This window comes from Poromitra crassiceps (genome assembly GCF_964638095.1).
Source record: "Poromitra crassiceps genome assembly, chromosome: 26".
NCBI classification, from domain to species: Eukaryota; Metazoa; Chordata; class Actinopteri; order Beryciformes; family Melamphaidae; genus Poromitra; species Poromitra crassiceps.
The window spans coordinates 14,582,894-14,598,807 of record NC_139640.1 but is presented as its reverse complement, the minus strand read 5'-3'; the positions used below and the strand labels follow the sequence as shown (position 1 = coordinate 14,598,807).

Sequence of the window (15,914 nt, the reverse complement as noted above, 5' to 3'; positions counted from 1 at the left end):
AACAAAGTGGAAAGTAAAGCACATGGGTCCTGTGTACCAGGGTATTCTCAAAGAGCTATAAAGGTTGGGTGTCTATTGTGTTGTATCATGCACTACAGGGTAGCAATATGGACATTTATGTCTATGAAAACATGGATTATGACGTTAAAGAACATACAAATAAAGGGCATACAGGTATTTTGGAGTGTGGGAGGCTGGGAGCTGTGCTGTCTGTCTGCTTCAGATGGCTCAGTGTGGTGCTGTATGTGGGGTAGTATGACTGTGTGTGAGAGGGCTTGTCTGGGCTCATCCAGAGAGCATCTGAGGGGGTTTGACGACAACTCGTTCACTCACTGGTGACATTGAGCTTAAAATTATATGGACGTGACTGCAAGGTCACTGGTTCAAAACCCGTGTCTGGTTGTGTCTTGTTTATTTATATTGTGTTAATTGTAATGGTCTAATGTGTTTTCCATCTATTACTGTTTGTATAATTGCAGGTTTGTCTGGTGGATTTTTTTTATGGTCAAGGTTCATTATTATTGAACCATCAAAAAAGTTAAATTCAGTAAGAATATGAGTCAACTGTGTTTCCTCCTCTGTGCGTGCCTGCAGGTTTATCTGATGTGCCGTGAGAGTTGGGAGCGCCCTGCCTGAGCCTGGGCAACGGCCCTGGTGCCCCCCCCCCCTCCCCCCTCCCCTCATCAGGATGGATGTGGATGGGATGGACCTCCAGCAGGTCCCGGTTCTGTCCCTGGAACAGATACGGGCCATCCGGGCCAGCAACGACTATGTGGAGCGGCCCCCCGTGGCACTGGAACCGGCCTCCCAGTCCGGATTCTTCTACGCCCACGATGAACGCTACGGAGGAGGACCCCCTCACTACCCTCACGGAGGACCGACCCCCCACCCGCCCCTCCACTCTGCCCTTCCCCGCAGCCAGAGTCAGCACCAACACGCTCACCTGGCCCATCTGAGCCGCTCCAGCACCGTCAGCTCCTCCATGTCTCGGACCAGCGGCGCCTCGGACCAGCGGCTGCTGGCGGGCCTGACGCCCTCTCATTCGAGGGGTTCCGTCGTCCGAGCCCAGCCTAAAGGAGAACTGAAGCCAGAGGCCGGGCTGGGTAAAGCCCTGGTGGAAGATGAGGCGGAGCTGGGCCTGCACCTGTTCATCTGTGAGCGGTGCGGCCGCTGTAAGTGCCAGGAGTGCTGCGCCCCGCGCCGCCTGCCCTCCTGCTGGGCGTGCGGACAGCGCTGCCTGTGCTCTGCGGAGAGCGCCGTGGAGTACGGTACCTGCCTATGCTGCGTTAAAGGTAGAGATGGGAAGTAACTAAGTACAAATACTTTGTTACTGTATAGTATTTTCAGCTATCTGTACTTTGAGTATTTCTTTTTCTGACATTTTACTTTTACTCCCTACATTTTAACACAAATACCTGTACTTTCTACTCCATTTTCAAAACAGGCTAGTTACTTTTGAATGCACGGTTGACAAAATCGATGTAACGTTGTTTGTCTCTCGTCTCGCGCTCTCCCAGCTTTTTATGTGCACCTTTTTTGTGGAAAAACCATATCACACAAATTATTAATCAAACTATAGTCTTTATACATCTTAAAACATGTTTGGAGGAGATCTTTTAAATTTAAGATTCTTCGAATTATATTAATATGATGTGTTTCAGTTGCACAGAAACAGCCGGTAGAAATACTTTTTTGTATACTCTTATACTCTATTACATTTGAGAGCCTGTACTTTTTTCTTTTACTTGAGTAAACAAGTTGAATCAATATGTCTACTTTTTTTTTAACACAAATAACTGTACTTATATTTGAGCAGTGTTGGGGGTAACTCATTACAAAAGTAACATATTACATGTAATATATTACTTTTAGCAGTAACTCAGTAATATAACTTATTACCAATAGGATTTCAGTAATAGTATACCAGTTACTTTGTCAAGTAACTCATGTTACACATTTAGTTAATTTTTGTTTTTAATCACAGCACATATTTAAATAAAGATACAATAATTTCCTAATCAAACTGTCTGCTTTTATGCAAATAACCACTATAGACGACAATAACAAAGGAAAAGTATAACATCTAGAATTTTGGACAGTTTACACTGACTTCAAGACAGTTTAAATTATTTTTCGGGATGGTTCCGGGGCAGCGGATGTTATTCTGCTACTGCAGTTATTTTGGTGAAAGTAATGCAAAAGTAGTGTAATAAGTAATGAGTTACTCAACACAGAAAGTAATATTGTAAAGTAACTTATTACTTTCAAATGAAAGTAACTAGTAATATGTAGTATATTACATTTTGAAAGTAACTTGCCCAACACTGTATTTGAGTAAAGAATGTGTGTTCTTTTCCCATCTCTGGTTAAAGGCCTCTTCTACCACTGCTCGGCCCAGGACGACGAGGAGGAGAACTGCGCCGACAGGCCGTGCTCGTGCGCCCCAGCCCACGCCTGCGCTCGCTGGGGCAGCATGGCGCTGCTGGCGCTCTGCCTGCCCTGCCTCTGCTGCTACCCGCCCGCCCGGCTGTGCCTCGCCCTGTGCCAGTGTGCCCACGACCGTGCCACGCGCCCCGGCTGCCGCTGCAGCAACACCAACACCGTGTGCCGCAAGGTCTCCGCCTCCAACAACCCCAACCCTGCTGGCCACGCCCCCCAGCTCCGGAAGGTCTCCGCCTCCAACAACCCCAACCCTGCTGGCCACGCCCCCCCGCTCCGGAACAACAAGGCTCTGCTGGAGAAGCCGTTATGACAGGCCGGGACCAGGGGCCAATTAAAATCTGTTTCCCCTCTGCCGTCGCCAAAGTTACGCCATGATGACAGCTGACGTCGTCATGGCAACGACATCATTGTGACCCGCCTATTCATAGCTTTCAAGGGGCGTTACGTGCTGCCGGGAACGCCCACCTGACGGTCAAACAGTACTGCTAAGTCAAACAGTACTGCTAAGTACTGTTTGAGTGGACGACAGCACAGGCATCACTACAGTATCTTCTCTTTTAGCAATAGTCTCACTAATCCCACAGTGGTTTACCTGCTTTTGAGATCTGCAAAAAATAGTTTGCTTCTGTCTCACCCATTCTCCCTCTCTCTTCACACGCGACGAGGGCTGTGCTCTCTCTCTCCACAACATTATAAAAACGAGTCCGCACTCCGCACGCAGTTTGTTGTGAAACAATTTCTCCGAACTGCCATGTGTTGGACAGTAACGTTAACGATAGTTCGGTCTGTTTGAAGTGCCCAAAACGTGCAGTTTGTTTAGATATCGTTCTTTTTCAACGCTTGATAGATGGTCTAAATATTCCTGACTGGAAACTGGTGGAAAAAAGACCGCTTTTTGCTGGAGCTGCGTCTGGTCAGTGTTCAGCGCCATTGTTGTTTTGAGTTTTGACCGCCAGAATGGGCGTTCCTTGTACTTACGTAACGCCCCTTGAAAGCTATGAATACCTACACTATGACAACCCAACCGACCAACCGACGACCGACCAACCAACCAACCAACTGTGAGCTGTTGTTCACCTGATGTACCTTGTATTTACTTCTCCAGCTCAGGAGGGACCAAAGCTTTACTGTGCCTGTTCATGTTGGGAGACGTAACGCCTAAAAACAAACAAACAAACAAAATCTGAAGACAGCTGACATGCTTTGCTGGATTGCCTGCCAACCTTATACCGAGACTTCCAGACAGACAGACCATCACCACCTCTCTCGGCCATCGGTGGACCTGTTGAAATCTATTTATTTATTTATTGTTGAATCTCCTTCCTCCCCAAACCGAGAGAGGAATAGAGCAGAGTGGAGGGCAATGGACCGCTACAAATCAGGAAGGAAAGAAGCTTGTGGCAATATGTTTAAGGTCTCCAGGGAGAGAGAGAGAGAGGGAGATCTGCAGATAGAAGACTGAGTGCTGCCTTCCAGACAACTCAGAGGTTCACATCTTCTGACCTATTAGAAAAATACACTGGAACGCCACTCAAAGTCAGAATTCCTACTTGTAAACTCTGGATTCTCCCACTTCACAGAGAATCAGTTGTCTGACGTCACCCAACAACACAACCGTGTCTTGCACCGGGAACGGTTGGAGCTCCGACATCAGAAGTTTCAACCTCTTGAGTTGTCTGGAACACAGCGTTAGAACAGAATGAACCTCTTGAGTTGTCTGGAACACAGCGTTAGAACAGAATGAACCTCTTGAGTTGTCTGGAACACAGCGTTAGAACAGAATGAACCTCTTGAGTTGTCTGGAACACATGCAGCGTTAGAACAGAATGATACAACTCCAAAAAAGGCAGAAGATAATGTGAGAGATAAGCCACGACGTGCCACGGTGGATATATGTCCGACTGGGGGCTTGGAGCAAAAGCACCCTGGCCTATACAGTCGGAGCAGAGACATCTCTAACAAATGTTTGACACCAAAAAAAGGGACCATGTGTACTGTGTGAAGTGGGCAAGTCTCAATGCTATTAAGCTCATTTGTAACAGAAAAGCACTGTGAGGTAGAGACGGATAATATGTCCCCCCACGGCCCAAGAGCTGAACGAGGCATTATTTAACCTGGGGGGACGGTGCATCCATTGTGACCAGGCAGCATGTGTGTGTGTGTGTGTGTGTGTGTGCGCGTGAATGTGTGTGTGACTGTGACAGTGTGTGTGTCCTCCTACTGTACAACCGCCTGTGTGTAGAGCCTGTGTGCGTGTGTTGTTTTGTCAGCAGAAGAAGCCTCCCTAATGTTATTTTTTAGCTGCGATGCTTCAGTGAAGCTGTGAGGGTCTGGTCGGGTTTCCTCCTGAAGGCATTCTGTTGCCCAACGTCCCCTGGCCTCACAACCCATAGAGACAGTCCGCATGTGTGGGAACGCCCACAAAATGTTAAACGGCTGGCGCGCGAGTGGGGTAAAACCGCCCATATATCTCATGGGCTGACTCACCAAAAGATGGTGCTGCGACTCTAAACTACAGGTTTGGGGGTTCTAGAGCAGAACACAAGACGTCTGCTCAGATGTGCGTTTACTGCGGTGGTTAAATCCCCGATCGTGTCTGCCTGGGCTGGGCTAGCAGCTAAATTCTAACTTTGCTGAATGGATAGAACGGGGGTTTTTACCCCACCCTGACCACGCCCCCAGCCAGGCTGAGCCAGCTAAACCAGCGTCTATGACGAGACGTGGCCTCAACCTATACACTGCTCCATACCTCTCTCTTCCATCAACGTCCCCAGGCCTCACGACCTAACGACCCCCTACACTGTCATCCCCTCACTGACATAAATAATATGGACAAAGCCATCCACTATTTAGTTCAGTCAGGACTACTTTAGTCAAAAATAAAGCTTTTATTGATACAGTATTTGCGCAAGTTATATTTGGCGGTATGGCTCTGTTCTGGAGGCTCCTTGCCCCTTCCATGCGCATACATGGAGAGCGGCAGCAGCAGATTCTGGGAGCTCCTTGCCCCTCCATGAGCAACATGGAATAGCCTTAAGGCAAGGAGAGCAACAAAAGACCCCCAGGTACAGAACAGAGCAAACAATGACAACAGAAATGACCTTGTTTAAAGCAGCTACGAGCAAGATTTTCGATTGTTATTAAACAGTATAATTATAATATTGATGCATCACATCTTACCTATAATAGTAGCTGAGACCAAAGCCGTGTGAATCGGAGATTGCTCTCTTGATGATTATAGAGTCTGTGTCTGTCTACCGGCGGACCAGATAAACCCGGAAGTGAAGCTGCCTTCCTTCAACCGTTTTGCGCTGCCTAGCAACAGACCATAAACATGGAGAACGCCATGCAGGGGCTTGCTACTCTCGCGAACATCTCTCGTTATATTCTGACAGTTTGTTTGGAAGTCATTTTGTTATTTTGTGGTTATGGCCGAAGTGGCTGCCGCAAACCGTTTCATTTCACTTCCTGATCTGCCCCGGCCGCAGACAGACTAATCGTCAAGACAACACTGGCCGATTCCCTCGGGGTTCAAGCGAGACTACTCGGCGTTGGTCTCGTCTACTATTAGAGGTAAGATGTGATGCATCGATATCAAATTTAGACTGTTTAATAACAATCGAAGCTGCTTTAAGTCAGATACAGCATGAAAGGAGGAGCTGGGGAGGAGGTGGGCTGCAAACAGCTTGCAGAGGAAGCAGCCATGTTAGGCAGCAGACTGGAGCAGATTTAAAGAGGGTGCCCTGTTTGAGTTGAGCCAATTGATCAAGTCATCTGAGCCATCAGCTGATGTGGGCTGGCTTTGAGATCACCTCCTCATGAGGAGCTTGTGGGCTAGGTTTTAAGCTGGGCTTAAGCACGTGGCCTGCCTGAACTAGCGCCACGCTCCATTTGTTATGAAAAGGTGAAATTAGCTATATAGACCAAAAACTGTGTTTTGCCCCATACTGGGAACATGTTTAATCTCCTGTTACAAAGTCGAGCATTTTAACATGAGGGGTGAACGCCTACTGCACCCAGCAAGTCGGCCATTCGGCATTTGACGAACTACATCTTTCAGGAACACTTCCTGGACTTCAGGTGGGAAGGTCTAAGCTTGCCCACTGCATCTCCTCCATCCCCTCCATCAACATCCCCCGGCCTCACGACCCAGTGACGCCCTGCACTGTGTCATCCCCTCAGTTCCTCTCCCCTCTATCGCACTTCATCACATCCCCCATCCAGGTTCTGGTTTCTCTTACCCATCCTGCTCCCTGTCTCAATTACAAAAGGCATTGACACCCTGATCCAGAGCAACTTACAGTGGGTGAACCTAGACATCCTCAAGATTAAAACCAATAGAGGCCGCAAAGCTAGCAAACATAGCTGATGACAGAGGTCCAGTGGAGAACTGGCTATAGGCACAAATGGTGTCTAAACACATGACAACTTGGATAGAAAAATGCTACGTACAATACTATGGAAACGTACAATGCCAATATTTTATTCTGGTGACCAGGCTGTGAGGAAAATGACATTAGGGAAGCTATCTGATGAAGGAAACTAGTGTGTGCATGTGTGCTTATGGCTAGATGTGTATGAGAATGAAAACACAATTATTTTATTTCCTACAGCATGTGTGGGGGTGTGCGTGCGAGTGTGTTTGTGTGTGTGTGTGTGTGTGTGCGTGTGTGTGTGTGTGTGTGTGTGTGTGTGTGTGTGTGTGTGTGTGTGAGTGTGTGTGTGTGTGTGTGTGTGTGTGTGTGTGTGGATGCGTCTTCAAAGCACAGACACACACTGATCCGATTTGTTCAAAGTTACTTTGCTATATTTTTATATGTAAATACGGACTGTTTTATTTTGTTTTGTTGACCGTTTTATTTTGTTTCAATGAAATTCAGATGATGATGATGATGATGTGTCATCATCATCATCATTAATCATATTAATTTCAGTTAGTGAAGTGAGTCAGACCTGGTCAATATACCAATTAGTGTATGCTTGTGATCAATTATGTCACTGTTGCGGGGCAACACTGTCAAGCAACATTGAACAAGGACTAGAAAAAGTCTTACATCAATTAGCTACTTACCCTGCATGGTGGTAGAGGTTGTATGTCATTAGCCTGGTTAAAACCATCCTGATCATGTGACCTCACATTATTTTTCCTTCTGCCTGCAGTATCAGGCCATGTCCACACGGAGACGGAACCCATCTTTTTTTTTTTTCGTTTAAGAAACGTTTTCCATAAACACGGAATCGTTTCAAGAAATGCGTGTATCCACATGAAACCACTGAATACTAGGGATGGGCATCGAATTTCGAATTTTCGAATAATCGTTGTTATTATCAAGGTCGACTTTTATTATTGAAAGTCGAAATTCGAAGAAGAAAAAAAATGATTTTTTTTTTTTTTTTTTTTCCGTGAGTGAAATGTTGCATTGTCTCTCCCCTGATTCTAAGTATAGTCGAATCGCTTGGTTTGAGCAAGTAAAACAATTTTTATAAGCATTTTAAGCAAGGTTTATGGAAAAATGAATGGCGGATGAAATCCCATGAAGAGGGAGGGGGGTGACTTTGGCACCCCTTTGGCACTCAGACCTGAGCCTACTAAATATTTAATGAACCACTCATGATTGTCAAAACTGTTTTTTATTTTCGAAAATGTCAATGTCATGTAACATGTTCTTTACTTCAGTGGTGCAATGCTTGTTTGAGCTAAAAATCCACAGCAGAAGCTTTTTCTATTAATTAATAAAACCTTAGACTTAGAATCAGGGGAGACAATGCAACATTTCACTCACAAAAAAATAAAAAAATAAAAATAATTTTCGAATTTCGATTAAAAGTCGACTTTGGTCAGCGAATTTCGAATAGTGTTTTTGCTAGAAATGCCCATCCCTACTGAATACCACTGAAACCGCTGTAGTATATATGCCAGGCCGGTAAGTGGCGCTGTAACGCTGCCACAAAGTACACCAAAAACAGAGAATAAGACAATCTCGTCAATAATGGCATTCAACCACTAGGGGCGCACAGTCTATAATGTGTATCTCACTGGAGCGAGCAGGTTAAACCCTTGGCTTTGCGGGGTACTATTAGTAGCCTCTGTAATCTCAACTCTAGACGAGGTTTGCCATGTCGATGAATAAAATGATTAAACCTATACAGGCAAATGCAGAGCTGTTCAGCCTACAATATAGAACGTTAACTATCGGTGACGTTCCTGATACCAGCCACTTCCATGATCTTTAGACATGTTGCAAACACATCCCAGCGTATTGGCCGCTCCTGCACATCACAGCACAGGCTAAATGATGCAACATAAATATACATTATATAAAGTCATGGCATAAATGTGTTTTGAAAAAGTGGCATCAAGTAAGCTAAAGTCTGGTTGGAGTGGACGTCACAGTAAAACCGTGTGGTCGTCAAACCTCTCACTTCACTATTCACGTTGTATTTGCGAGGGCTATATATAGAGCATCCCGAGTATGTGTGTTACACTCAGGGTTTACATTTCATTTAATTTCATTTTGTCCAATATTCAAATATTCCAGAATTGCATGTTGTATTCAAAATAAATATGATTTCTATCTAACATGTTTAGCCTGATTTTGTTTGTGTTATTGTAAAAACTTAGCCGCCGCTAAGCTTTCGGGGAAATATCCGATGAAGGGAGGGGAGGGGTGGATGGGATGAGGCAGCTGTGGAGAGGCAGTAGCTGTTGCTGGCGGAGAGAGGTGGGGCTATGGCGTCATCGGTTCAGGAAATATGCGTATGGGTTGTAAACACGGAAATGCAAGGGTGGCGTCTTCAGATTTGTTCATTCTGGGACCCGGTTTCAAAAATTAGCGTATTCTCCGAGAACGTATACTCCCAGAACGCTGGTTCCATCTGGACGAAACGTCCATACGAGAAAAAACTTTAGCGGATACACCTAAACTCGTCTCCGTGTGGACATGGCCTCAGTCTGCACTTTCAGCCGCCCGCATCGATTTCAGTGGGAGGGAGTACTTGCTTTGACAGACAACTCCTTCGGCCAATCACCGTTGTCAAATCCACTCGGAAGAGCGCGCGAAACCGCATATTTGATCATTGTTGTTGTTGAGTCTATTTCTGCATTAACTGCACTTCTTACAGTATGGCTGTGTTTACTCTACTGACGTTAATGTTACTTACCACTCGTTGCTTCGGGAGACACCATTACTGAATGTATGTCGTCAACATGGCGCAGTCCCTGATTGGTCCATTTACCTTCAAATTTCTGGAAAATCGCTGGGGGCGGGGTGGAAGTCTAGACTGATCGGTGGAGCGAAACAGGATGTGAGGTCACATAGCATGTACATGTGACATTTGGTGAAAAGGTTTTATCCAAAGTATGTTACAGTTGCCATGAGTATTAGTACAGCCCCACACTGGAAGTAGAACCCCTAACCTTGGCAGTGTTGGTGCCTTGCTCACAGGGAGTTGAACCCGTAACCCTGGCAGTAAGTCATGCTGTAACCGCCACAAACACTGCAGCCCGTTTTCCCTTCAATGCTGCAAGGTCAAGTCTGAATTGTCCGTTCTTCTCAGGAGTGTGTTTGCAGCATCAGTGCAAGAGTGATTCATCGTTGTAAAAACTGGGATTTCTCTAGTCGGTCAGCTGCAACGTTTAATTTCTTGGAAAGGTTTTTAAAGGGGACCTATTATGATTTTCCATATGTTGTGCCACATATAGAGTGTAGGCTACTATTACAATGTTGGATGTTCACGTTAAATGTGCCCAAGTTTCACATAATCAGGTAAACGTATGTGAAAGTTATCTCCGCATTAGCAAAAATCACGCTCACGCAACTGCTCTGAATGAGAGGTTACGAGAGTTGAAGGAGAACACAGAGTCTAGATGATGTCAGATAGACCCTGATTACCTTATGGTCATTGATATCGAGCCCCCTGCACTGTTCAAACCACCATACCCATATCCTATGTCACAAATTCACTCTGGCAGACTTTACAGGCTGTACTTTTTTTTTAACTAAATTCACACGTTTTAAAGCTGTGACAGTTCACACAGCTTTAATACTTATATATGTATATATTATACATCAAACCCTTCAGCTACTTCCGCTCTCACTGATATAACTGGACATTAGCATAATAGCTCCCCTTTAGAGTTGTTTTCAGGGTGTGTAGTGAGGATGTTTCTGTGCTTGTCACTGGCTTCTCCCTAACAGATGGGAGGACACGCTCAACGTACATCTTGCTTTTTATTTTTATTTTATTAACGTTGTAACCTACAGCTTCCACATTTAGTTATTTAAGCCATTATCATTATTGTTCTTATTATTATGAGGAGTATTGGCAACCAAAAACATCATCTTTGTAATTGGCATCTATTAATGCAACCTTCTACATACGGACACACACACATGTTAACAGAGGGACATGCACGCGCACGCACGCACGCACGCACGCGCACACGCACACACACACACACACACACACACACACACACACACACACACACACACACACACACACACACACACACACACACACACACACGCGGTCTCCACAGTATAAACCTACATTGAGCTCTCCTAGGTGTGTGTGTGTGAGAACTATTGGTAGGAACAGCAAGGCCACTGATCCAGTAGACAGTTTGACCACTTCAATGTTGAGTGGCAGCCATGTTGGCTCCACAGTCCTGAGTGACATCAGTGTTCAGTGGCAGCCATGTTGGCTCCACAGTCCTGAGTGACATCAGTGTTCAGTGGCAGCCATGTTGGCTCCACAGTCCTGAGTGACATCAGTGTTCAGTGGCAGCCATGTTGGCTCCACAGTCCTGAGTGGCTGCGTTCAAATGGTATTTCTTGCATAGGAATGTTCCTAAGGAACCTTCCTAACTGAGTGATATGACCTGAAAGTATCTAACGGGCAGATAAGAGCTGGTCAACTTCCTACCATCGCTTATTAAGCTAACTTGCTAATGTGCTTATATGTTTTGAACTTTCAGTATGTTAAATAAACCCATAGGTGAATGTACTGTATAGCCGGTATACCATGTGGCATTAGTAGTCCATGGGAATTGTAGTCGTTCCTCACATCTTTCCTTGACCTTATGATGTTTTTCATTGAGGCCAAGGAAAATTGGTTTAGGAATAGATTTTTTTTTTTTGCCAATTGGAACGCAGCCAGTGCTCAACATCATATCTCAGTGACCTTATGGAGTAACATTAGTTCTATGGAGGTGGGCAGCAACATGGCTCCCACTGTGAAACTTGCATGGCCAAACTGTCTGGCTCTCCTGTGAAGGCTGGTTTCTAAGGCAATGGCTTCCCATAGTTAACAGCTGGCCAGGGATGGGGTCCAGGAGAAGTTCTCCAATGCAGTGCTTCATCCACATAACTAGCATCAGCAACATGCAATGACTTATTTCCAGGGATACATCAGATGGAATGTTACAATTCCAAATTTCAAAAAAATTCCATTTCGTTCTCCCTCATGATTTGTGGAGCAACGTACCCGAACCCAAGCCAGGAAGCCGTCTGATGCTGTTACAGTATGTGTGCAGGCTGCCAGTATTAACCACTAAACTTCTCCCCTTGTCGTCTTATAAGCATTGCTTTTGGTACAAATTGGCATCTTGTATGTTGTAAAAGAATTTAAGGAGATTATATGGAGCAAAATATATATAGACATCTATCTAAAATGAATATATTATATATGGAAAAAAATATGCATTTCACACTTCCTTTTTTCATTGCTGATATTACTGATTGCGTCACAAGATATTTATTTACACGGTTGAGACAATGGTGATGATCGTGCTGCAGATGCTGGTGATGAGTGAAGTGTTTATTTGACAGTGGTGAGGGGAGAGGACGAGCACCGTGGTTGTGGTTGTTCTTGTTTGTCTTTTTGTTGATTTGTTCCTCTTGGTGTGGTGTGGCTGCTGCTACCCTCCTGGCAAAAGATGAACCAATAAAAGGAGTTTCCAAACAGACCAAATACTTGTGTGCTGCCTTCATGTGCTGTTTGTTAAATGTCCCATAGTGAACGAGAGGACTCCCCTTGGATGGTCTAAACATTAGGGCTGGGTTCAAAAAATCGATTCTCCGATTTTTAATCGATTTGTATTTTAATCCTTTGATATCGATTCATATGTCCAGAGATCAATTATTTGTTATTAAAAAAAATAATAATAATAGGCTAAAATATTATGCGGTGTGTGGTAGTTGAAACATAGTTTCAAGTTGACGTTTATTTATGTTTGTAGTTGAAACAAAAACATCAATACTGTAGGCTACATAAATGGAACTCATTGAGTGCCAAGGACGTCGATCGACGTCAAAGTAAATAGTGACGTAGAGTGCCAAGGACGTCGATCGACGTCAAATGCGTTCTTTGACGGTGGGACGTGGATGAAAGCCTCAGGCATCTCCTGTACAAATATGGGAGCTATTGAAGGTGTATAACCTATTTTACGGACTCATTAGGTGGCGACAGTGCTCTCCAGATTAGAGACAGGTCCGGAGAAACAGGAGGAAAAAGCCGTGATCAAAGAGAAACCGATGTATGCTGCCTGCAGCCAGAGCCATATAGATTGCTCTGTCTGGAGCTGACGTTGGCTGCGAACAGGAGTCAATCCGCGCCCACAACTGAGCCCCTCTGTCTCTGTCTGTCTGTCTAGTTTCTCCACACGATTAGCCGCCAGAAAAGCAGCACCCGACGCCAAACCATTCAGCAGTCCGGTTTGGCTCTTCCGTGTTGCGCTGGGAGCCGCCCGGCACACAAAAACGGAGCACTCCGAAAATAGAGTGGGTGCGTGAGGCTGTGTGTTAGTGTGGGGAGGAGTTTGCAGCTGAGGGGGGAAGAGGGGGAGAGGGGGGTGGGGCACACAGGGCATCACACAACTACACCACGTCACTACATCAGAAAATATTATCTTCAGACTCAGTGAATGTGCTTGAAATGCTTCATTTCACAAAAGGCGGAATATCTCAGCTAATAATTTGAAACGCCTGTATTTGCTCAAAACGACCTATCTTCTCCGGCTCATAACTAAAGAACGGAAAATGGTATCAATAAACTTTTTTTTGCTGATGATACAATAGAGCCAGCTCGTTCTTTGTGCGTGTTCATTGTTTACATAGTAATATCACACAATATTCTGTGGGCCTCGAGAAATCACTGAAAACGCTCTGAAAACTCTGGCACTGCAGCGTCCGTTCTCCAAAAGTGGCTGGCACTCAATGAGTTAATATCTACTTTTAGAAATGATATAGGCTGAAATCAAATCACTGTGCATAATTGTGAAAGTGTCTTTATTGACAGATGAAAAGGCTGTTATTTACCCTTTGTCACCAGCTGCTGAGTAAATATATGTGTAACTAACATGTATCTACTTGGCGCAAAAAAGGTTGGGAACCCCTGTGTTACATAACTGGACAGTCATGTAATTCAGGTTACAGCTCAAAAAACACGTTTTGGTATCACTAACCAAATCGATATTGAAATTAATCGAATTGGAATCGAATCGAATTGAATCGGGATTAATCGATTCCCAACCTTGTGAATCGGAATCAAATCGATTCTTGAAATTTGAACCTATACCCAGCTCTACTAAACATGGTGAAAATATCGGGGCGTCTGGGTGGTGCAGAAGTAGATTTCCTGCCTGCCAAAACGAGGGGGTCGCAGGTTCAAGCCCCGTGTTACCTCCGGCTTGGTCGGGCATCCATACAGGCACAATTGGCTGTGTCTGCAGGTGGAAACCCGGGATTAAGGGTATATGTGTCCTGATTGCTGCACTATAGCGCCCCCTCTGGTCAGTTGGGGCGCCTGTTCGTGGGGGAGGGGAACTAGGAGGAATATAGCGAAAGGTGAAAAGAAGCGGCTGGTGACTGCACATGTATCGGTAGAAGTAGTGTCCTCTAGAGAGAGAGTGGCGTCAGCGGAGGACCAAAATGCGAGACTCATTAGCCAATGAACAGCCAGGAATGGGTCTCGCGCTACTTTTGCATGCTAAAATAAAGCTGATAATGTACAATTTGATTCAAGGGGGGAAAAACCCTTTCAGAGTACAACACAAACTGTCTATTTTGCTGCAACTCACTCGACAGTGCTGCTTAATCCAGGACCTTACTTCCTGGAACTCTTGAGAGTAAAAAACTGGTCCATTGGAGTGAATGGAGATGTCGGGACTCTTCTATCTATACGGCTCTGGGTAGAAGCATCATGCTATTCTACAACCCAGAGGGGGTGGAGAAATGACTGGGACAACAGGGGGAATTGGCCAAGTACTATACATATATATATATATATATATATATATATATCCACACAATCCATATTAGAAAAGCATAACCTTGCATAACTTTGTGGCATCACAAGGGTTCACTCGTTATCATTTGTGTAAGAAATAATAGACTAAAGGGCTGTTCACATGGGACCTGTGTTTTTGAGAAGCCAGCGCCTTTCTGCAATCCATTCTCTATGGTAAGGATGTGCTAGGAGCCCTCGTCTTTCAAGGAGCGCACCTGGGGTTCAGAGCCGTATAATAGAAGAGTTCCGACATCTCCATTCACTCCAATGGGCCAGTTTTTTTCCAGGAAGTAGAAAGTGGAACTCTTCAGTAAAAAAAGCAGCACTGTTGAGTTGCATCAAAATAGACAGTGTTGTACTTTGAAAGGGTTTTTCATCCCTTGAAATGAATCAAATTGTACATTATCGGCTTTATTTTAGCATGCAAAAGTAGCGCGAGACCCATTCCTGGCTGTTCATTGGCTAATGATTCTTGCATTTTGGTCCTCCGCTGACGCCACTCTCTTACTAGAGGACACTACTGGGGTTTAAGCGTTCTTGGCGGCTAGTGTTTTTTGGCAGAGCGCTCTGGGCGTCTCAAGCTGAAAAAAGTTTAACATTTGGAGGTGTTCTTGGTAAGGCTACATGAGACCACACACACACACACACACACACACACACACACACACACACACACACGCACACACACACACACACACGCACACACACACACACACACACACACACACACACAACTTTGAATGGAGCTCAGGACAGAGCATAAAACATCAGAAAGTGTAGAATTTGCCAAACCTCTCATCCACTTTTACACAATTAGCTTCAACTTGCTGACTTCTTCTTTTCTGGGAGTAACTTATAATATTTAGGCCGCGTTTGTTTACAATATTGACTTTGAGAAATGACCAAGACGAAGGAACAACCACAAAGATCTCCTTACACGGTCCAACCTGGAAAAACAATCCATGATGTAAAACAGGAAGGGGAGGAAAGTCCAGCCACACTGGATCTGACCTTGGAGAAAACTCACACTGACGAGATGGCTGGTGTGAGACGACTGCTACCAAAGAACACCAACAACAAGTAAGAAAAGCTCATGTCATAGGATGGACAGATTGATGAACACACCATACGCCGATCCTACGCTGAAGCAACACTGAAGCAACGCAGCACGGAGGCAGCTT

General features: G+C 45.0%; 1 protein-coding gene across 1 annotated transcript; it reads left to right on the top strand.

Annotated features, from left to right (window-relative positions):
• Positions 1 to 676: 676 nt before the first annotated feature.
• Positions 677 to 2,752, top strand: LOC310798698 (protein sprouty homolog 3; the record flags this gene model as incomplete). The annotated part of the gene is made up of 2 exons (XM_083661252.1): positions 677 to 1,292; positions 2,373 to 2,752. The coding sequence occupies exons 1-2, from the start codon at positions 689 to 691 to the stop codon at positions 2,750 to 2,752; spliced, it is 984 nt and encodes a 327-aa protein (XP_083517378.1). The 5' UTR covers positions 677 to 688.
• Between the last annotated feature and the right edge of the window lie 13,162 nt (positions 2,753 to 15,914).